Source organism: Notolabrus celidotus, chromosome 9 (assembly GCF_009762535.1).
Source record: "Notolabrus celidotus isolate fNotCel1 chromosome 9, fNotCel1.pri, whole genome shotgun sequence".
NCBI classification, from domain to species: domain Eukaryota; kingdom Metazoa; phylum Chordata; class Actinopteri; order Labriformes; family Labridae; genus Notolabrus; species Notolabrus celidotus.
The window spans coordinates 20673577-20697594 of record NC_048280.1 but is presented as its reverse complement, the minus strand read 5'-3'; the positions used below and the strand labels follow the sequence as shown (position 1 = coordinate 20697594).

The 24018-nt window shown below is 40.5% G+C and overlaps 1 protein-coding gene across 1 annotated transcript in view; it reads right to left on the bottom strand.

The window, feature by feature from the left end:
- bmp1a (bone morphogenetic protein 1a) overlaps positions 1-21709 on the bottom strand; it is a 30556-nt gene extending 8847 nt beyond the window's left edge. Inside the window, 9 exon segments of the mRNA XM_034692045.1 lie at positions 535-637; positions 777-892; positions 2452-2576; positions 7494-7599; positions 7999-8177; positions 9596-9713; positions 10273-10398; positions 13311-13424; positions 21486-21709. Coding sequence (XP_034547936.1) covers positions 535-637; positions 777-892; positions 2452-2576; positions 7494-7599; positions 7999-8177; positions 9596-9713; positions 10273-10398; positions 13311-13424; positions 21486-21630 — 1132 coding nt within the window. The 5' untranslated portion in view covers positions 21631-21709.
- Positions 21710-24018: the final 2309 nt, after the last annotated feature.

Genomic DNA, 24018 nt, shown 5'->3' with positions numbered 1-24018 from the left:
GGTGAGGACACAAACACATAAAGCAAGATTTTATCATTGTGACAAGTGTGATAGCTCTGAAATTCTTCGACAAAGCTCACTACTTCACACAAACTAAATTCCCTGAAAGAAAGCACTCAGACACATGAACAAAAACAGAACTGTACCAGCAATAAGAATCTTTATTTGACTACTCAATGTTTGGTAGATTAATAGTCTTTGACTACCTAAAAATAGGGTTTTATTTTGTATATCTGTCACCGATCAACACTTTTCTTTAGCCCACAGTGTTGTGATTAAATGTGCATATTTTTAAACAACACATATATTAAAACTGTTTAACTGTCACTGCTGTCTGACCTTGAACCAAAATGCAGCAGTTAATCTGACAATTAATTAAATAACATTCTGGCAATAGTTTACTTTTATGATAGTAAGCTATTTAACTTTGAGTTAGGAGATGAGAAAACTTAAGCAACTAATGATCAGAGGGATCACTAATAAAATAAGTTGTAAGTTGCAAACCAAGAGTTGTGCTTTTCCGTTAAGACGGACCTTTGAGAGGCGCCTTCCTCCAGTATCCATCTCTGATCTCGACATGGTCGTACCAACACAAGTGACTCCGGTACAAATCCATGGAAGTGAAATTCAAAATGATCTGAAAAAACAAGAAAAAAGTCATTACTGAAATGATTTATCTTAAAGATCAAAAACGGCTGTGCTCATTGATCTAAACATTCAGTAAATGTTGTTTGAAGGCGATCTTTGTTGACCGGGTGTTTTCCATATGCTCATACCTTCTCCCCCGGTGTGACTGATATCCTCCAGATGCAGTGCATGTACGCCGAGTATCCATTTGGAAATCCAGGAGAGGAAAAGTTACCACTGCTGTCCTGCAGACTGTCCCCACATCCTGAGCACAGAAATAAACACACACAAACCTGCACGTGAGGCCTGAGCTGTGAGCATGATGCACTGCCAATTAGTCTCTGCCTCAAAACACCTAAGCCACTAAAACTCAATCTCTGCAGCCATCAGCACCGAAAAAATCCCCTGAAACCTTGCAGCAGAGACAGATGCTCAGAGCTGGAATTATTACACCAAAATGTGAAGCAAAGGGCAGCTCTTTAATCTTCTATGGCACATGTGCTGATAATATTCACCCATAACTGTGCAGTTCACCCCACCCCTTCTCCTACCTACTCCAGATGATGATCACACAAAGGAATAGAGAGTGTGAGCATTCTCTGAAAATAAACCTGGCCCACTATAAATAACCCAGCTCTCTAGAGGATGTGATACATTATGTACGTGTTGCCGGTGAAACAGCCTTAGTTTGACTGGCAAAAAGTAGGTGTGCAAATGTGCAACTACTGATTCCATAAAACACTATCTAATGGAATGATGAATGCCAGGCAGGGGAGAGGAACTGAGAAAGAGCACTTAGTATCTTCAGTCCAGAACTGTACATGCATATATTACTACCTCTATCTTATCTTTACCTTGGTCTGGGAGTAAAGAAACATCACCCTCCACTTTCAAGGTTCAATGCGTCCCTCAAGATTTGTGCATAAGCAATAAAATGAGCTAAGAGTTGCAGGTGATAATAATTGGTAGAGGTTTGCCAATTACATGTCTTTTAACAAGCACTTGGGCACATACAGAGCATGACAAACACTACCAGGAATGCTGTGTGAATGGGAGATCTGTGGCTCTTTTAAGAGTTTTTGTCCTTATGAGCATGTGGAGACTCACTTCCTCACAAAGTGAGTCACATCAACCAGTCAGAGTCTTACTCACAAGACACAGAATATAGTGAAAGAAGAGGCTTTTGCAGAATCATTTAGGGTTAAAAACCTGTGATCCTACGCTTAAACCACACTGGCTGATCCAGCACTGGTTACTATGTGTATTCATTTATTGTTAAACTAAGGCTGACAGCTCAGTGTGTCCTGGTCTGACCTGCAGTTAAACTGCTTGACATCAAATCTATTCAGCGGGGACTGTTCTCAATGTACATCTGTTAATGCAATAAATTCTGTTAACTTCAACAGCATTGAGTAGTCTCTCTCCTCTCTGGAAGCATAAACAAAGTGAGTGGTTCAGAAAAGGCTTATGTAATGCTCCTTAGTGTATCGTCTCACAGTTTACATTGTACAAGCTGTGATGTGAAGACGTGAGCGCTGTTCCCGGCAATCCTTTTCGTAATTTTCTTCTCCATCACATCTGTTCTTTTGGGTTTATCTGGAAAAGAGGGATGACAAACTTCCTGTCCCTGGGTAGTGTTTACACTCCTCCCAGCCTGGGATTCTTGGACGTCGTAGCCATAGAACCACAACACATCATGAGTACATGCATGGCTATTTCCACACAGTGTGAGCTACATCAGGCCTCTCTCTCAGTGCTCTGTTGCACTCATTCTAAAATACACAGGAAACTCACAGCAGACAGGATCTGTCATTTTAGTCTTACTGGAGCATTTGTAGAGTTTGCGTGCCTGTCCGATATCCCCTTTGCTCAGTCTAGTTCTCTGGCCAATGGGTGGTCTCACTCCATTCACATCGTAGCGTGGCAGGATGGTGTCCAGAAAGATACCTCTGCAATTAAGCAAGAGAGACTGACGTGAATATAGCATGAAACACAGACAGCACGCACACAATCTGAATTACATTTTTTCAACATAGACGTACATCAAAAACTTGTCTGCTTATGTGACATACCATCATTCAGTGCAATTCAATCATTGGCATCTGTTTTTATTGTTGTCTTCCAAATAAAATAAAAACAACTTAAAGCTGCTGTTGGTAGGAATGGTGTAAAAAACGTTACTTCTTTTCTGCTGAGTTTGGAGAAAAGATCATAATGCCCATCGGTACTCATCGGTAAGTTGAGTAATTTGAGACTATTGCGAAATCTCTGCGTTTTCCAATGACTATGTATAAAGCAATATTACTATTCCCCTCGTTCCCGTTATGAAGGACCAATCCTAGCTAAACTCCAATCCTCTGTCCTGATAGGTTAAGGGGCGGCTTCTACTATGTCCTACGATTGGTTATGAGTCTGGCATTGCATGACTGCACACGCCGATCTGTGTTGGGGGGCTAAGAGGAAATCTGGTTGGGAGGGATAGTGTTGACATGCGAGGTCCCTCTCTCTGAACAGATGTTTACTCTGTGACTACCAACAGCAGCTTTAAACAACAATGTGGCCACTTATTTTTAAATGCCAACCAAGCTTTTAGACAACAAAGGCATGGGGAGAGCCCATTTCAGGTGGAATGATATGAATTTTCTACCATATAATGTCTTAAATTTTAATGGGATTGAGCCCAAATTGATCACTTTTACATGTGCTTTCTCCTTTTTTTTAATATATATTTTTGGCCTTTTTATTGACAGGACAGCTGAAGAGTCTCAACCTCAAATGTTGTTATGGTTTTGTTTTGTGATTTGAATTCCATTCCTTTTTTCCTTTTAAGCTATATTTTTGGGTCATTTTTTTTCCCATTATTTTATAGGACAGCTGAAGAGAGACAGGAAATGTGGGGAGTAGAGAGAGGGGAATACATGCAGGAAATGGTCGACCGGCCGGGAATCGAACTGGTGACCCCTGCGACGAGGACTGTAGCCTCTGTATGTGGGGCGCTTAGACCACTAGGCCACCAGCGCCCCACATGTGCTTTCTTGCTGCAACTTCACCGTCTCCCACCGTCTCTTACAACATTCATGTTGTACGAGTGTGTCTGTGTTTAGATAATGGTTCTTATGTCATTCTTTTTCATTTCATAAAAAAAAGAGATGTTTACTTTATGATTCTTTTGTATCTAATCTCATGCTGAATTACAACAGATGGACAGTTGCATTCCCTTATCAAATGTGCTTTTGAGGTCAGGAGTCACATGTCCAGTTTCTGAAGTTCTCGCTGACACCCCCCCTTCTCACACACGTCTGCTCTACAGATGGACCCAAATGTAAAGCTTAAACTTTCCTCCCAAGTTATTGAGCAATCATAATAAATTGCATAAGCTGAAAAAGGCTGTGAAATGAACAACAGCCAGATGTCTTGTTTGAAGTCTAAAATGAAAACTGTAAAAAAACAACCAGGTGCAGCATCTCTGAAGCTTTCAAAAGACAGACCAGTTAGCCCAGGAAGACTCTTCTCACACTGCTGTCTCACATGACTCTTTGCTAGTTTATCATCTCCATTTTTCTCCGGTATTGGCGAGCAACAGCACAGCTCTATGGCCGTTCCCATGGTGACATGCCTATCAACGCCAGGCATGTGCAAACATAGCAGCCTAAGCTAACAGTTTAGACTCTGCTTGCCTGTCTGTCTTTCTGTGAGCCTTCAGGAGCCCGTATGCTGGCTGCTGGTGAAAAACGCCACTACAGCCAGTGTCAGAGCAGACAAAGGCCACACTGGCAGGTCTCTATTTGAGTTGGCACTGCTCCATGCACCAGCACTGAAAAATATCTCTGCAGCAAAGGAGGGGGGCGTGCAGAGTTGTGGGTCGGGTAACACGCCAGAGACAAAAAGCATGGGGATCAGGCCTACTTGTCCCACAGTAGACACAGAAAAACATCAAGACAAGCCATGAAATCTTCAGAACAACATCCACAGCAAAGGCCCTGGCTTCCCACGGTGATTTACTGTAAAACACAGAGCAAACACCCCAACTAATAATGGGCTAACAAAGAAAGACACTGGCACAGGTACATCAGCCAATCAGCACTCAGGAGCAAAAGTGCTAGGGATGACTTGTGAAAAGCTAACAGGAGCCCCTTGTCTGCTAATACAGCTCTGTGAAACATTCCCCAGCAGTGGTGGCCATTCCCCTCTCCTGTTGATCAACACGGTTCCACAAAGTAGGATAGCAACAGAGTCAGAGTTGGAATCAAAACAGAACCAGGAACAGGACAAAACAGCTGACATGAGCGTACTTTATGGCAGGCATGCTTTGTTATTTAACAGGCTGTAGTGCATACCATACATTTCTATTATGCTCATGATGTTCAGTCCAAATCGTGAAATGAGATCAAAATCAATTAAATTAATGTTCCATGTTTCAGTGCTGAGCAGACTGAAATTCTCTTCTAAAAGATATGTTCTTGTAGAAACTAAATAAATGTCAATGTCACTCAGTTGCAGTGGATTTTTAAGAACATATTTTTGATGTTGTAATTTTTTATGTGAAGTTGTTGTATGCTTGTATTTTCCTTGTTACTCCTGTTACCTTAAAAAACACACACACATAACAAAACATGATCTAATTCTGGGAAAAGGAAGGAGAGCAAGATGTCAACGTTGTTCTGCATGAACTGCATTTTTGACCTACAGTTTGGATGCACTGGGCCAGACAGGCATTTCTGTACATTGGCCTAAACCCAGCTGCAGCCTCTGCTTAGACAAAGATCCCCTCTCTGCTTCCCAGAATCTGTTTGCCACAGGAGCATGGCAGTTGATTTGGGAAGAGGCCCATACACTAAGAGAGTCACACAGGGCATGGGAGAGCCGATGGTTGGGAAAGTGAATCATATACAGATGATGAGTAAGAACATCAGGACAGCTAACAGCTGGTTCTCATATCAGAGCGAGGTAGAAATGAGTCAAGACTGTTTTTTCCTTTAAATTATATGTGCCCATAGATTACATTACAGCAGCTCCTCCTCTTGTCCTGCTATAGTTAAAACACTGCACAGTCCATGTGACTGTTCCTGACGCTTTCCCAAAGATTCCTCCACTTTGTTTATCTATACAATGGATCACATCCTGCACACGTCGGCAGGATGTAACAATAATATTTATACAACTTCATGTTAAATATGATTATCACAGCCAAGGACATTATTCAATGTACACGGACAGATTGCAGGGTGATGCTTTTGAAAGCTAAATCTTATTCCATGTCTCCCAAGAGGTTCATTTTGACTTTGCAGTTGCCCAGCTGGTACGTAACACTTCAAATTAAACACATCCTGAGATGAGTAGAGCAGTGGTCCAGACTGACCGTGTTTGTCACTGGGATTTTTCAATTAAGTGTTGCTGCATGACAGCACAACATCTGGAGGGACTTCCTGCCGCATCCGTCAGGGAGTACTGAATGAGGTCAGCAGGCATCAAAATCAAGTGCCATTATAAGTATGACACATTCGCAGCTCCACTTTTAAAAACAGAAGTCTCTCTATGCGGCATGTTTCCACTGTCCAACATTTCAATACCAAATTTGGATATATATGGGTGTCCCTGGTTCAGCCATTTTTGTTCATTTATTTATTTACAGCCCAAAGTCTTTAGTCCAACTTTAAAGTCCTGTGAGTCTTTTTATAGAGCCAGGGGTGCACCACAAATTTCCACTTGTCCATTCCTTACCATCCACAGGACATTATCAAGGGTTGACCTAAATTGTGCAGCAAAAGATTTTAATTATTGCACCTGAATACTATGAAGGTGCTACGAAGGCTGTTCAGCAGACATAGGAAATGAATCTATGAGTTCCTGCAGCAGCCTCGGGTGAACATAATGCTACTAATCATTAGAGCTGCTTCAAAGGGCCATTTGGAGCATAATGAGGTGGTTTGTAGTTTGAGGCACAACTTTTACAAGAAGCTTCACACAGCCTTTAAAGTGAAGTGTAAAATTATGTTGGGATGAAGCAAGGCTACTAACTGAGCTAGTTCAGCAGCAGGACCAGGACAAGTGCCGCTTCACAGGGTTTGCTGCTGCTGCAAAAGCAGCGGGAACTGAGGAGAGGAGCGTTAATCTGAACAGGCTGTAGGAAGAGGCTGGCACTTTGACTATGACTACAAAGCCTTGGCTTTCACTTCTAAGAAAGAAATCGTAGAGGAACAGCAATTCAAGTTTGTCAGAGGTGTTAGATTTTCATAATTTTGACACAATGCTTAGAGTTTAAGTTTGCTGAATGAGACTGTAAATTGTAAAAAAAATACCATTCCAGCAACACCTTTTAGAAACTGCAATGAATCACTTCATGTAATATTTTCAACCCTCTTTAGCCAAACTTGAAAACACAGACAAGAGGAAGATTTTTGTTTTCTTTCAAAATACAGCTCTTGTCACAGCAACTTCATAAACACCCATAAAAGCAACCCTTTCCCAAGAAACCTGTCTCTTCTTCTTTGTACTTATACTAAGAAAGTGAGGAGTTCAGATCCAAGACAGACTTTCAAGGAACAGTAAGCCCTTCTATCTTCTTGTCCTCAGGCTACATGTTAGTCTTCTAGTGATTTATTATTGAGGGGAATTAAGTGTTTCATTCTTTCTTCTCAAGCTTTAGGAATCCTGCCACATTACTCAGCAGCCGCCAAAAGGCACAGACCTGGTGCATTACAGATCAATATAGTCATAAAATTATGAACAAATTACTATCAGCAGAAATTGAAAAGAAGAAGATGGGTTAAAAGGTTACAGCTGAGCAGGAAAGTGCTCTGCCTGACTTGATCAAACAACAGTTTTAAGTCTGGAGTGCATGAAGTGGAACTTGGCTTGGCTCCTACCTGGAGAATGTATTCCTGGCATAGTGCATGATACTGTCAAAGTCATAGACTTCTCCCAAAGAATCCACCTCCCCCGGCTCCATCTTCAGAAAGTTATACTCCTGCCCTGTGAGAGGAAACAGGGACAAGAAGAGTTGGAACACAAGGCTGAGTCATACAGTAAATCTTATGTATGTAAGTCAAAGGTGAATACAGTTGTACTCTGTCTGAATCACACAATAGGGCTATGGATACAAATAAGCCACCTGCATTAGTATGAGAGAAAGCGTGAGATATTTCAACCTTTGAGGATGACAAAGGTTTGAGCATTTGGCATTAATCTTGGACACTGACTGTGTCATGATTACGTGTTTCTCTGTGGTTGTCTTGCTCTAGCAACACATGGTTTAAGGAAATTCTCAAACAGAGCGAGCATGAGCGAGAACTTGTGCCCCATTCTGTATGTACTCTCATCATTTTGTGTTTCTTCTTTCCTCCATTATTGCTGAGAGACTTGTGCACCTACCTGGCTGAATGTTGTCCCTGATAATGCTGACGTGTTCATCTCGGTCGGGCCTTGTGTGTTCGTGCCAGAATCCGATCACATGACCCAACTCGTGCACCACAATGCCAAACTTGTCACAGTTTTTTCCAATGGATATGGCCTGGGGGCCCCCTCCTCGACGACCCACATAGGAGCAGCACCTGTGATTCAGCAACCAGATGCACAAACAGAGAGGCAGTGTTAACAACATCCAAAATACAGTGACTAGACTTTTTTATCACTAACAAGGGAGTGGAAACTACAGCATGATGCAAAAAAAGTCATGTTTCCCAGGGGAGGAAGGAGAAAGAATGATCTGGCTCTATAATGCCTCCCAGCGTAAATCTCATCCTGCTCTGTTCATACGTAGAAGTTCTTATAGTGAGAACGACATTACCTTTACAACCTCCGGTCTGTTTTACAGGAGAGCTGTACGAGGCGACCCATCATCCACACATACAGCAGTGACATTCATTCATCTGCCTGCCAATGCTAATGCTGAGAGTGACGGCAGAGGCTGGCTGGCTGCAGTGCTCCATCTCAGCATGACATGAAAGGGTCAGTGTGGGAGTTTGGAGGACGGGCACACACATCACTGCCCTGTGGGCCAGACGGCCGCTCTCTAATTACTGCGAGCCCAGCCAAGCTCTCCTGAGACACGCCTTGAACTTTGCACAGGACAGATGGGGGCCTGCTGAATATGCAGCAGAGTCAAGCATTCCCACTGCTAACCGCTGCCGCCTGCGTGGATAATGTCATCCCTGTTGCTCTAGAGGCCAGGCTAAAAATGGCTATCAACAGTTGGCTAGGAAGAAAGAAGTTTCACGAGCTGCATCCGCTTTCTGTTAGGCTGTTTGTTTTGAATGATGCATATCAGTAGGAGAGGTACAGTGTGTGTAATGGCATAATGGTTCCAGCTTGTTCTCTAAATCTTTGTGAGGTTAAAACATGGGAACATTTTAGGATTGTGTGTCCCCTGAGAACCTCTCTAATACTGCAGCTAATAGCTCTGGCCTCTTTTTGCTCAAAACCTAAAATTAAAAGGTTGTGCTGGTTTGTGTTCTAAAACAGCAGCAAGTTCTTTTATCTAAAAATATTTTACCATTACATGGAAAACAGCCCTGCATGTCCAAACAGATTGTCAATTGTCGCTTAGCAACAACAAGAGCCACAAGCAGAGCTTCCCTTGAGTATCTGTTTGAGAGGAAATGCTGAGTAGACACTGAGCTGAACTTCAGGAGAGGGTTATGGAGAGGCTGAGGAAGTCTCGCCCTTGGGAGTCATTCTGTACATCAAGCATGACACAAAGTGGTCAGTGACGGATGAAGGTTGATGATGAGGTACAGGAGACATTCCAGGCCACTGAACGGCTGCCTCTCTCAGGATCTGTAGGGGGCTGAAATAACAACTCACACAGAGACCACGGATAGAGAGGTTGAACAATGGTGAAGGGATGCTGAGCAGGAATTAAGGAAGAATTCTAGGGCACTAAATAATGAGTTGTAGATAGCAAAGGCTCAAAAGAGGACGACCATTGTTCAGTGTCTTCATGTGGAAGCTTAAAACCCCATGGACTCACCCGCATGGTCGGTAGGTGAAGACAATATAGCTCTCCTCTTGGGTCCTCTCAATAAAGGTCACACAGGTGTGCTTCTCCCAGTGTCGCATGGCCTGGCGGAATATTGCCCGCTGGCTGCCTGAATAAGATGAGAGAGAGAGGGTGAGATCAGTAGAGCTGATAGTAACACACACATACACACACACATAGACACACACAGAGCATTTTATAGTAGAGGGGAGATGAATGGAGAGGCAGACAGCTGGAAACACTTTTAAGTCAGGACTGGTAATCAACTCTCAATTAGATTTGTATAATCATCATGGAAACATTTTTGAAATTATAGTTCCATAGTATTTTATTGGTTGTATAAAAAAAGAACAGCAGGTTTTTGCTCATGGTCAATTACCCACCACAACTATGATTACGTGAAAAGCTCTAGGATATTTATTTTTAGTTTCATTTTGAGGAATAAGAACTAAGTTGAATTTAAAGATGATGCCTCAGCACTGTATTTTCTGTTGCAAGTTCTTCTTTCCGAAGGGATCCATGGTTTGAAAATCACTGACCTTTTGAGAACCCACGCATGGCCTCTTATTATCTATAATGCTTTATATCATACAAACACTATTTTCTTTGATTAAAAAGCAGAGTTGACATTTTTGCCGTAGGGTGTCAGTAAAAGACGTGTGACTTACCACTGAAGTTCCCACTGATAACATAGGGAATAACACCTTCAGGCCAAACACGTTCAGGTCTGGATGTGGCGGCTCTTTTCCTGCGGTGGGATCCCTGCCTGTTTTGGATACTCAGATTGGTTGAACCTGAAGTTTAGAAAATCAAGAAAACAAAGTTAACAACAACTCTAAATCACTTCATTTCTTAGTTTGACATAGCAAATGTTTCACCACCACATTCTTAATGAGCAAATAATCTGCACAGTTCCACAGTTCCTCAAAAGACAAAAGACACTTTTAATCCTAAAACTAAAGTGCATTAGTCAGAAAGTCTAATTAGCGAGTCTCATTTAGGAAATTACTCCCTGAAAGAGACATCTGTTTGTCCTTCTCTGAATAAAGGCGCTGCTTTCTTTCTCCTTTCAAATTAGTTTCATCATTTTAATGTCACTCAAACGCACATTAATGTACTGTAACCATGGAGACTAAGCTCCTACCTAAACCTGGTGATTATAAAAAAGAAACATCCGTATATGAACCACACACAGCAAATCACCTTACTGTTCTTCAATAGGCTGCAGAACAGACAGGACTCAGAAAGAAGCAATTATAACTTCTACGTGAACCCCTTTAGATGTGAAGCCATTTTACATAAAAAGTTACAGGAAGTGAAGATAAAACATGTGAACAGCAAATGTCTTTGCCAGAAAAAACTACGTTAATTACCAGATCTATGGAGAGCATATCAAACGTTTAGCCAGTGAAATTATTAGCTCAGTTCTTGACATTCTATGATTAGCATCAGGTTAATGAAATAGAAGATTGATCCTTTCTAATTAAAACCATGAAGCAGGGATGTCAAACGAATGTTTATATTTTCATCCAAAACTATCTCACAAAGGATTGCACCATATCAGCAAAGTAAAGTGATGAATAAGCATGTTGTTCTGTAGCAACATCCCCTTCATAAAGTTGTTGAAATCCAGAAAGAGGTACCATTAATATGTAGTTTTTAACCACAGCCAGGAATAATGTTTTAAACATTTAAAACCTTCTGACCTTTAATAAAAATAAATGATGACTTTTGATCATATATGCTACAATACATATTCCCTTGTCAGACTCTTTCCTCATAAATGGAATAAGTACATATTTGTCTTAAGCAAGTTCAATTTACAGCACAGGATTGTAAAGGATGTCCTGATTTTAAGTTATAAAATGTAAATGAAGAGTTAATTTGCAAAAACAGATATCTCCATTTTTAAAACAATTTTAAAAAACATATTTGTTTGTGATATAGATTTTAATAAAGTTATATATTTAAGAAACCTCTTATTGGTAATGTAATTTTGACTTAGTCACAGCCTCCCAACTTCAATTGATAGATAATACCTAAAGCTAGTAATAGAAAACATATGCTTTCTGAAACATTTCTTTATTTCTTTTAAAGTGAGTTATCTGTTTTTGCAAATTAAATCTTCAAATGTTTTAAAGAATAATTTTCTTTTCTACTTTTTGATTGCTAATTTATATTTTTTATGGACATAAACAAAAATAATGTATTCTCAGAAAGCTTGGTAACAGGAGGGCCTTTCTGCAAGAGGACTTCAAAAGTTAATTTTACTTTATTTGAAGATTCTCGTCAAATATATCTGGTTGTGTCACATTTTAATGGAACCCTGCTAGAACCTGTGACACACTGATCCAAAAACTAGCACACAGGTTATGTATTAATTCATTTAGTATTATCTATGGAATGTTGGGGAAATAGTAGAATCTGGAGTTCTTTCACAATCTTCTTCAATAATATATGAATGAGTGAATTAGTCTGAGGAGGTCTTAACTCTGTCAGTATAAAGAACATCTTTATTGTGAAACGTCACCTGGATGACCCTGAATGAAGTCCACAAGCTAAAACATGCTGGTTTCACAATAAAGTGGTTCTTTATCCCATAAGTACTGCTGTGGAAAAAAAACAAGTACATCTGGTTTCAGTACATTATGTACAAAGGTTGCTGTTCCATAACAACACTACCAGCCTTCGTCATGTTTGAAACTCAGTTTGATAAAGCTACAAGCCAGTTCATGGCAAGTTTTTTTTTTTATTAGCTTGAACAATGTGTTCTAGTGAATTTTAGCCTCCAGGGGTAAATCTTAGGAGCCTGCGGAGATCAATTAACACGTCCACACTTGTGCATGTGTTGAGACGAAGTCTGATAACAGCCAAATCTCCCCAGCTAACTGATAAGACTGAGTGCTAAGGAGACAAACCCGTTGAAGATGTGTTAATTACAATAACAGGATTAAATCTACAGTCTTCTTTCTTTATGGGTCAGGAAACACTGTTAGACTTTTATCACTATTTTAGCGGCATCCTTGGTTCAACCAAATGCCCACATTGATTAATAAAAATCATACAACAGCTCAAAGTGGAGGAGACATGACCATGCATCTTGGAGCATATTTTCCACTATGTGTCATTTAGTTACATTCAATAAACTGCTCAAGATTGAAAAATGAGTACTTAGATCAGACTGTACACACAACGTGTAGCCTTGAGTCTCCTTTTAAATCCCTGTCCCAGAGGTCACTCTTTAGTCTGAAATTAATCTTACTCAGTGGATATTTTAAGCACAGTTGAAATGTATTTTTAATCCTCTAAAATCTCTCTTTACTTCAACATGCTCATTAACCCTGGTGAACAAACAGCAAAATGAAACCATTCAGGCACAGACAGCGACATGCACTCTCATGTTGGTTCACGCTCACCTTTAGTTAATAGGATTCGGAAGACTATTGGTTTCTGTTGACTCACAGCTGCTATATAAGTACTGCTTTTCATTTTAAGAACGTTTTAGCTGACAAAGCCTCGCAAATACTCTTAAACATGGTAATGCAGGTGTAAAAGCATGCAGCAATAGCATTACAGCTGTAAAAGATTTAGAAACAGCTCATGAAAAACACAAAGCTACTATTTGGCAGCTGCATGTGCTGACTCTTAGTTGTAGAGAATGAATAGTTGTACTCTCTTGTTGTGATCTTCAAAGAACGGTTGTTACCTGTGTCTGTGTGATTGACAGTGTGGACAGTTCTCTGAGCCAAATCTATGATTCTGTCCACTCTAAACATCCGAAGGTCCTCTTCATCCAGGGCAATGTCTCCCAGAAAGGCAACTGAAAAAGACAGAGACGGCACATGTCAGACAACTGATAGGAAAGTGCACGATACGGAGCATCATTGTGCGGAGCTCCAGGTCCTTCAGGCGTTTCCTGCTGCTCAGACTGACTTAGGCTACATGAAGGCCCAGTCAAAGAACGTTGGGGTGACCTAGAGTGCCTGACACATGTACTATAGGTTCAAATACATACTTACTACCTTTCTTGGACTTTTTCACAGCAGAATAAATACTGTTGTGAAAAAAACAGTAGGTCTGTTAGGATGACAAATAGTCGCCTTTTCTGTACTGAAATTAAAGAAGGGAAATGTAAGTGACTAACTGAACATGGCTGGTGAATGTTGCAACAAACAATGAGTATGAACTCAGAAACCTTCCTGCTGATGTGTTTATTCAAACCATGATTAATCCAGATGTTACCACAAACACATAAAAAAGTTACACAGTCTGGTGCCTCTGAACAGTTTGTGAGAAGGATCCTATATGATACACTGACACACTGACACTGCTTCCATGGAGTAATGTGGGGCACCTTGAACAAGTAATAGCTCCTTAATGAGGCCAAGGAGAGGGAAAGTAACCAAACAGCTCTGCTTTATGAGGAATGTGCTTTATTGGATTCCTTACTATATGCCCCATTTCTATAGAGAACAGGCTAAGAGTCCTCTCACTTTTATAGGCTTTTAACACCAGCATGTCTCTAGAATTAACAGTTCAATTTGTGTGCAGAAGTTGGGGGAGCGAGGTAGGACTGGGGGGGTAATGGAGAGTTTTGTGGGAAGCAGTGGGAGGAAAAACAGGCAAAGGGATGGCACTGTAATCCCTGTCTGCACAGGAGATGACAACAAAACGGGAAGGGAAGAAGAAAGGAGGGAGGCATATCCTTTCTGCCCAAACTCTGGCTTCGAGAAAGGAAGGCAGATGTGGAGCAGAAAGAAAATGAGAGCTTTCTTGATGTGTGTTTGGAGGTTAGTGTGGTGGAGGGGAGACAGGCCCAGAGGGGTAGGAAGCCAAGGGAACCACCAAACAGTAGAATGAATGGAGTACATTTACAGTGCTTGTCTTTGTCAAACGTTTGAATCTGTAAATCTTTACTCTGTCACCCTGATACAAGCTATGTGTTGATAAACTTTTATTTAATTTTGAGGAAGCTTATAAATTTTTCTCTCCTTAAAAGTGTAAGAAAAACATTCACAGAGGGGCTTTTTTTTAATCTCAAGCACTGTCATAAAAGTTCGACAGAGATCAGAGACAAGAGAAAAAGGGATAAAATGCACAATAGAAACAAAGACGCACAAAAAAACCCTCTTGGCATGCATGCACCCTTATTCACCAGAAGAGTATTATTGAAACAATCTGGAGTCAGCTCTGCTATACACAGAGCAGTCTTCCACCCTGCAGGTCATAGAGGTTGCACAGCAAAACGACTGTGTTTGGGATTACAGGATAATGACAGCAATAAGAAAAAAGTGTAGATCACTGATGGCAAGACAGGGCACGCACGGAGGACAGGTTTAAATTCCAGAGGTCAGAGGGATCCTCTAATTTAAGCTCGCAAAACACACTAATTCCCTGCAACTAAATCCCTGAGACACAAAACAGAATACTCACAATCAGCACTCATACTGACAGCCACTGCCACAACACCGCTGATAAGGGGAAGCTTCCAGATGTCGCTCAGTATAGGACGGATGGGCGGACTACAGAAGGACATTTTTCTCTCTCATCTTCACATTTTTTTTATGACTGATTCGCAGAACTGCAGTAAGCTAAAGGAACAGGCAGTCCTTGAAACAATTAAATGCAAGTTGTTAAAAAAAGATCGGAAGCACTGAGTAAAAGTATTCAAAATAATTCTATGAAATACTGTCTTACTTCATACTAACTAAGGGAAAATAAATAACAATTGGATGGTGTTTCTTCAAACATGCAGTGTCAATTTGCACGTATTAGCAGTTTTATACACAGCCTGTGACCAAATAATGAGGTACAGGCTTTCTCCCACCCCCATTAGGTACACGGAGGGCTGTGCTCTTGGTCCAAATCTCCACCGCTGTGTGGAAGGCAGGCTGGGTAATCCGCAGTGTCATTGTTCTCAGACAACAGAGGAGATTGAAGTGAGCAAATGTACGGCCCGGCGGCATTAGGACTCATTTCCCCCGGGCACAGCAGTCGTCCTGGAGACGCTGTTGCAGGTTTATGGAAAGACTCGCAGGGATTGTGAATTAATCCCCTTGTCTCCTGGCTTTAATTATCCACAGACACACAGTTTTAGGGAATCTTTTGTACACAACTCCAGGCTGGGATTGAGGGCAAGCTATGGAGAAAGGTGATAAACTCATCTCGATCCAGAGTGCTGTACTGATATGACACGATGAGACAAGTGTGTTGTACTGTAGATTAAAAACCCAGTGAATGTGGCAGATGGCAAGTGATCGTCATCGTCCATAGATGAATCTTGTTCCAAACATTTTTCATTACCTAAATTACATCAGCTGCAGCATGACTATCCATCCACAACAACTATGGCAGAACAGAGCTTATAGTAAGTGATCTATTTCACATTTTTCTTTTAAAACATAGAAAACAAAAAGAGAAGTGCAAATCTATACAAAAGACAAATTAATGGCATTATATCGAAAGATAAGTCAGATATTTTTGACAAACCGTTTGGTTATAAATCCAACCCCCTTGCCTTTATTGAATTTTTTGAGTTAATCTAAACCATCATAATCCTCCTCATCTCAGACTGCCCCATCAATCAGCCTACCCAGTCAGATTACATGAGATTTCAATCAAATTAATCCCATTGATTCATGTAATGCCCTATCCCCGACCTCTGTGGTGTCAAATACTCCAGGACTATTCCCATAAATCTCCTTATGTGGATACCAGACCACGACATCTGCCACTGAAACCTGCACAAACATCAATACTAAGCCTACGCAGACACTAACACCAGACTATATTTAGAAGGCCAGCTCTGCTGTGAGGCCTCGATTTACTCCTTGCTGTGCTTATAGAGACATTTTAAACAAGCTTTCCCCATACAAGACCTAATGATGAGGGATGTGAAAGCCCGGCCAATATGTAAGCCTGGAATGCATCACAATGCCCTGGCACCGCCTTTCACGGCCTGTGTTTGGAAACAAACACTGCATTTGAATTCCAATGGAGACCAATGGTGTATTGCATTAAGGTGATTAGCATTTGATGACAGTGTAAGCATCACTTTTCAAGTTTCATTCTGTAGCAGCTCTGTATACTGTCTGTTTATAGTCATTGTACCTCCGAATACTCTGGGTTTAAAAATCTGGGTAGAAAAAAACAGACTTTTTGTGAGAAGAAATTGAAACACATTATCCTAACTGGGGAAGGATGAATTGTGTTACGCATGACTCTCACTGTTTAAATATGCTTCTTCTGTCCTTTGTAAAAACAACACCAGCTGTTATTTCTTCAGCAAATGCTTACCTTGACATAACCTAACACAGCAATTAGAGTCCAAGGCAGTAGACGAAAAAAAATACATTTTTTATACTCATATAAAAAAAGGTATAATTAGAGGAGGGAATCTACAGAAGTCTCAAGCTACAGGCTGAGATTTGAGTAATTCTTTTCCAATAAAAGGCCTAAGTTTCATCAAGATTTCAAGTTACTGTAAACAGACCGCAGCTTCAATCTTATTGACAAAATGAGAGCCAGATGCAAAGGGCACACAGCAAGATGCTGCCTCCCCTTTAACATTTCACACTCCATCAAGCCCATTAGCAGATTGGATTTCCCAGCTCATCTGTGCCACTGATTACTGATATATCATACTGCCAGTCAAGCCCCCTTTAATGACTCATCACCCGCCAGCCATTTGTCTCTTTTAATGTCAACTATACACAGCATTTGAGCTCATTACAAGGATAAATAATTCATTACCTTACTGCAGGAATGTTTTTTTCTACCTGTGACAAAACTCATTTTGACCCTCCAGACTTCTTATTTCTACTTTGGACAGCAGAATAACATATACTCATTTAGCCTGGCATGAGGAAAAAGGAGGTTGCCTCACAACAGATGTCCAAAACAGAGTTTAAACAGGGTTATTGATGGGCTAAATCTGGAAGATTTCATCAAACATCAACACTTTACATAAATAATAGTTATTTGTGGCTGAAGAGGAAATCTCAAGTATGCACCACAGGTGGAAAAACAGAAAAACAACTCTTTCACAGAAGCAGCAAAGCAGACCATATTTAGGAAAGAAACAAAGCGTGAATAATGAAGACGTGGCTGTTAAACAGCTCATTATTATAGGCTAATTGGGTGCATTTTAGCTATTTCAATGAGCTCTCGCACAGCATTTGCTGTTGCTTAGACTCTACACCCAGACTTTGTATTAACGCAAAGCAAGATTAGTTATAACTTAGCTCTGACGACAAACACACTCCTCCAACTAGTGCAGTAAAATCAGGCCATAGATCAGCTCTCTAATCACCTGAACCCCATGGAGAGAGAAGTGGCAGGGGTCCTGTAATGTAAGAAAAACACCCAGTGTGGGCTCGCCTATACAGCCCTCATTCCATAATAAAAGAAAGGCGGCTGCTGAAGTGTTTCTAAAAAGGCCAATCATGGGGTTCAACAGAGAGCCTCATCACATTAGGCAAAGACAGAGGCATTGAAGGATGGAGGTTGGTGTTGTCAGCTGCCATTTTTAAAGACTCAAACAAACAAAGATACAAAATCAACCTTATTGTTTTGTAAAGGAAGTAGTTAGTTAAAAAAACACAGCCAATAAAACCTGCTGGTCTAGCTCCACTTAATGTTGAAAAATACATGTTGATGCTTTTAAGCAGAGCTTATTTTTACATCTAAACATCATATTATAAATCTCTCATGCTTTAAAAGTGCCTGTCAGTGAAATTATCCTAATGTAGTCTGCCACAGAGCTTTTTTCAGAGGCTCTTAACAGCAAATGAGTGACACTTCAGAGACTAAACATCACACTTGTAAGAATATAGAAGCTCTGAAACTATTCTAAAAAAGAATCCATCTGTTGTCATTTCAACGGCATAACACAGACAAGGTCCAACATAGTATCTTGATTTTACTTGCTTTTGTGATGACTTAATGTCTTGTTTGCTTTCGTTGTAGTGTCTTCTTCAGCAAGCTGTTCTAGAAGGTTCTCTTAAAATAAATTCAAAAGGTATCTTCACAATCGAGTGATAACAGGAGTGGCATGAGACTCTGCTGACAACACAAGTTTTCTGAGCAGCAAGCAGATCATTGTAGATAACCTATGTCGCCCCCTTGTGAATGGCCTGCTTTCACTTAACCTGGGCTGGTGTGGCACAGTAGTGCTGGCATGCCCAGCTGTGATTTCCCCTGGCACGATGTGAATGACCTACAGTCTATGTGAGGTGTTTGAGCCAGCCAGAGAAGAGAAGAGGAGAGCAGAGGGCCCGCTGAGACAAGAAAACCCTCTTGCGTAAGAGAAGACAAGAGAGGAAAGAGGCGTTCAGGTTGACCTGTCAGCTTCCGAGGCCACAACAGCACAGAAGCACAATCGCCAACACTCAGACAATCACAGAGAGACAATGCCAATACTGGACTCTTTTTTTTCCACCTCAAACCAGTCACTGCTCTCATAATTATTATTTAAGCAGAGCAGACAATGAACTTGGCTGGTTCTCATCCATTTTTCATTTTAAAATGAGTGGATCTAATCTCAGCGTGCTGTTAAGAGTCCTAAATGACTTCCTGGGATGCTGCCAAGTTTGGAGTATGCAAACTCAGGAATTTTCCACTGGTTAACTTCCTAATTAGATGGCATTACTTCAGTGTTATTGCACTGCTCACTTCAATCAATGCACATTTCTATCATTTCTTGTATGGTGATGAGTTTTATAATTCTTTGTACATAGGAAAACTTTCAGGGATTATTTATGTTTAACAGGGTTTTGGCAAACCTGCACTGTGGCAAGAAATTATGAAGTTATTGATTGTGTTTGAAATAATATGCAAACATTAAACTTAATATTTACAACTTCATCAATTAGTCAACTGACCAGTAATCACCTGAGTATTGCACTTATATTCAAAGGTGTTGTGTTTGGTAATTATCATATGTTCTGTCATTCATTCATTTTCAACACATGCATCACTTAATGAATGAAGCCAAATTTTGATGAAAAAAAGGACTTTGGAGCAAAGACATAAGACCAGCCTGAAATGTTTTCCTGCCTCATAAACTTCACATGGCCATAAGCGATTTCCCTGGAGGAAGCAGAATGACATAAAAATGCTGAACTCAGGGCCAAAGAAAGCCATCAAATACACTTAGTGGAGTGATGGGCTTGAAAAAAGAGATAAACCTCCACCATACAATAATTATCAAGCCCACACTAGTTAAAGATGCAGGATGACAACAGTGAAAGATTCAGTCACTGATGTGTTGCAACAGAGTGGGAAGGAGGAGTAGTTAGGAGTAAAAGGGAGAGCTGAGAGACCTTGGACACATTGCTGCATAGTAGGAAGCAGGAAAGCAGGTGGGTGTTGGATGAGCTGCAGACTGGGAGGGTTAGCAAAGTGGGAGTTTGTGCTTGTGACCGTCTCACCTGTCTGCAGAGGTGCCTAAAGAAAACCATAAAACAAAGCTGCACACCATTCAATGACAGTTTTGAAACTTTACTCATAATGTTGAAAGCACCTTCATGTTAACAAACATCAAATATGAATGGGGAAATCCATGTGTGGTTGTTCCTTAGCATCACATTGTGGCCACAATATCAAGGACTTCTAGGAAATGAAGCAATATAATTCACTTGGAAAAAACAAACAGCATCATCAACCCTTCGTTAGTTTACCTCTCTGTCTGAACATCATGTCCATGTCCACTAAATCTACTCAATGGATGCCAAACTATCTGCTGTGACCACTTGAATGACTCAAATTGAGCCAAACAAAAAGTAAGGCTCTTGAGTGGGACATGGGTCATCTGGAGCCTGATCTTTGTGATGTTTATGTTAAACCACAACAAACCAGTGACACTTTTACTCAACTTCTCTGGCGAAAGATGAGGAAAACAGATAGTAGCTGAGAGTCAGAGGATTGAATTGTGTGGGTTTTTTTTCCCCCCGGCTGCCACATCAGAAATTGTCAAATGCCAAATCGGTAAGCACTTCCAGGACTTTAGAGGTCATTTTGACTGAAGCCAACTCTCGGTATCTGTAACCTGAATACTTTCACCAGATGGAAAACACAATCTGTTCAAACTCCCCCAAAGGGATTTGGCAAGACAGTGAGTTCACAGTATACACACACACACACACACACACACACAAAAGATAATCATGGCATGTAGTTTGATATTCTATTGCCAATTAATTTGAGAATATGCAGACAGTTTTATACCCTGAGCCACATGACACAAGCCAAAGAAATAATGTGTGCATAATTTCTTAGCTCCACTGTACTCTGCTCTCTCCCCTCCTCCACTTTGTTTTAGTGGCCGTGTGAACAGCCGGTGGAAAAAAAGACTGAGCAGTGACAAAAAACAACCAGAAAGGGAGTAGAAGTCTACAAAAAAATTAAAGTTCAGATTTTCTTCGTTTGACTAACAACTCTGATTTATTAGTAGCCTAACTCACAGTGGAGAAAACACAGAATTAAAGTGGATTTACTCAAAACAGCAGGCTGCTGCAACTTTTCACAAAAACTTGAGCCAAAACTTTTCAAGTCTCGACAAAGGCATTCAGAGTCATCCTTCTTTTTTTCCAGTCTTACAGTCTTTGCAGCCACTCTCTGTGCTGGGTTATCCTAGGCGACCAAAATGTGTTCTTCAAATGTTTAAAACTGCACAAACTATGTCACTCAGTATAAAACAAATGCACACAATGTTCCCTAAAGCATTTTAAAAACTACATTCAGGGCTGTCATCCCTCCTAAAAGCGTCTCTCCGGTCGATCACTGCGAGCTCCACAAACAGATTCGTGGCATGTCTCTACCTCCTCATAAAAGGTGAATCACACAGCGTAGTACAGAGGAAAAAAGAGGAAAAAAATCTTACCAGCTTTACAGGGATCCTTGTAGTCGATCACGTCTGATGTGGCAGTGGGGTCCACATAGTAGCCCGGATCAATCGCCTCCAAATCGATCGCCAATATCACACCGAGACAGGATAGAAGAAGCAAACATCTCGCCGTGAGATCCATTATTGTGGTGGGGGAGACGGCGTAAGACGGAGGATAAAAGGTAAAGGAAGAGAGAGGGACAGAGGGAAAGAGAGAGAGGGAAAGAGAGAGAGAGAGAGAGAGAGAGAGAGAGAGAGAGAGAGAGAGAGAGAGAGAGAGAGAGAGAGAGAGAGAGAGAGAGAGAAAATGGGAGGTTTTTGGGGGAAACGAGATCCCTCCAGAGGGCGGGTTTTAAATCCAGCCTCTCTCCGGTGTCTCGTCTCTGCTCTGGGGGCAGTGATCTCTCTCCGCCAGCCGGAGCCCCGGGCTCAGGGAGAGGACTAACTCACAAAGTTTGATGATATGGCAGACCCACAGGGACGATGAAATGAGCTTTATTCGTCGGTGATGCCCCTGCGCGTTGTTATTGCTCCCCTGTCGCTCCATCAGGGTTCTTCAAAGGGAAATGGGACACTATCATTCGGTTCACTTGATTGTATTTCTTAGTGAAGAGTTGTTGTTGTGGTTGTATTTTCTCCTGTGTTTTTTTTTTAGTGATATACCTTTATTCAAATTTTAATCGACCAAAGTAAAGATATCACATTTAACTCCCGGAGACCAAAACTTGTTAAAATGTTGCACTGTTTTTAAAAATGTGTCTATTCTTCCAAATCTCAACTTTAACTACCCTTTCATGACAAACGCGGGGATTGATATGTTCCTTAAAAGGTCTCATGTTCCCTGACACTCTTTTCCATTCCTAAATCCAAATGTAGGAGATTTGGAGACAGTCTATTATAATCGTGAGCTGTTTACGCACGCACGGTTTTACACACGTGCGCACTCAACTCCAGCCACCCAGTTGTGATGTCACACGCAAGCAAGCGCGTATATTCAAATAATTACAAACCCATTGATTGAGCTTGACCTTATGCTTTGCTGAAGAAGTAGCTCAAGAAGTCACGAGCAAATCACAATGATTGGTGCGCCACCTGTTGGCAATTTGAGGAATACATAAATGTATGTAAATAAACTGCTGAGAAGGAGTCTTGATGAGCAAGCTGGCAAAAAACCCCAACAATTGTACACTTGTTTTTAATACAGAGAGGCTTAAAGTTAATCGTATACTGTCTACACATCTTACGGAAAACCTATTCTTGTTAATGACTATAATTTGCCTAATTTAGCCAGCTGCTCCAAAATTCAGCTGCTAGAATGCTGACAAAGACCAGAAAGAGAGCCAACATTAGATTACACCCGTTTTAAAGTCTCTGCATTGGCTTCCAGTATCTTTTATAATAGATTTTTAGATTATTTTATTGTTTTTAAAACTCTTAATTGTCTTGATCCTTCTTATTTATCAGATGTGCTTTTATGAGCCAGTGAGAGCCCTCAGGTCTTCAGGTAGTGGACTTTTAATTGTAGCAAAAGTAAGAACAAAGACTCACGGTGAAGCAGCTTTTTATTATCACGGCCCACGCCCGTGGAACACCCTACCTAAAGATCTGAGGGCTTCACAGAGTGTAAACATTTTTAAAAGCAAACTCAAGACCCACCTTTTTAGTCTTGCTTTGAACTGAGTTTCATTCTTATAACAGTTTTATTTATTTATCTAGTTCAAATTTTAGTCACTTTTATTATATTTTATTTATTTATGTACTTGTTTATTTTATTTATTTTAAGTATAGCATCTTATTTTCTTTTAATGGTTTGATATTTAAGTGTTTTATTATCTTAGAATTTTGTTATTTTGGTGATTTTAATTTCCTGTGTTGAGTTTCAACATCTTATTTTACCTCGAGTGTTTCCTCATTAAGAGGTCACGAGAACGTTTCCTCAGTTCATTCAGCAACTTATTTTTTATTTATGTATTTTATTTTTATTGTTTTTATTACTATCGTTGCATATATTGTGGGGTTGGGGCTGGGGGTGGGATCTTTTTCTTAATTTATTCTATTTTAGGTTGTTTTTATGTACAGCACCTTGTGTTACAATGTCACCGCATGGAAAGTGCTTCAAAAATAAAGTCTGATTGATTGATTGATTATTGCATTTCTGTTTATTACTACTTAATTTTTTTAGTGCTTCAAAAATCCTACAGACTGTTTCTGTCTTGTGCTATCAGACCCTCTAGATCTGCTATTTATAAATCCAAGAATGCAGAGGAACAAGTTGACATCCAAAACTATACCAGGGCCCACCCACATGGCCCAACAACACACACCTTTAATCACTCAACTCTGATAAACATTTAATTTTAAGAATATATTCCCCAATATATTGTGTCATTAACAAAGAGAATAATAATGATAGTATCTGGAAGTGGGCCTCTGGTAATGCAGTGGAGAAAGAAAAAAATCAATCCAGATGCATGCAGTTTGTTAAGCAACAAAACAAGTCCAAATAGTGAATTGATATATTAGATAAACT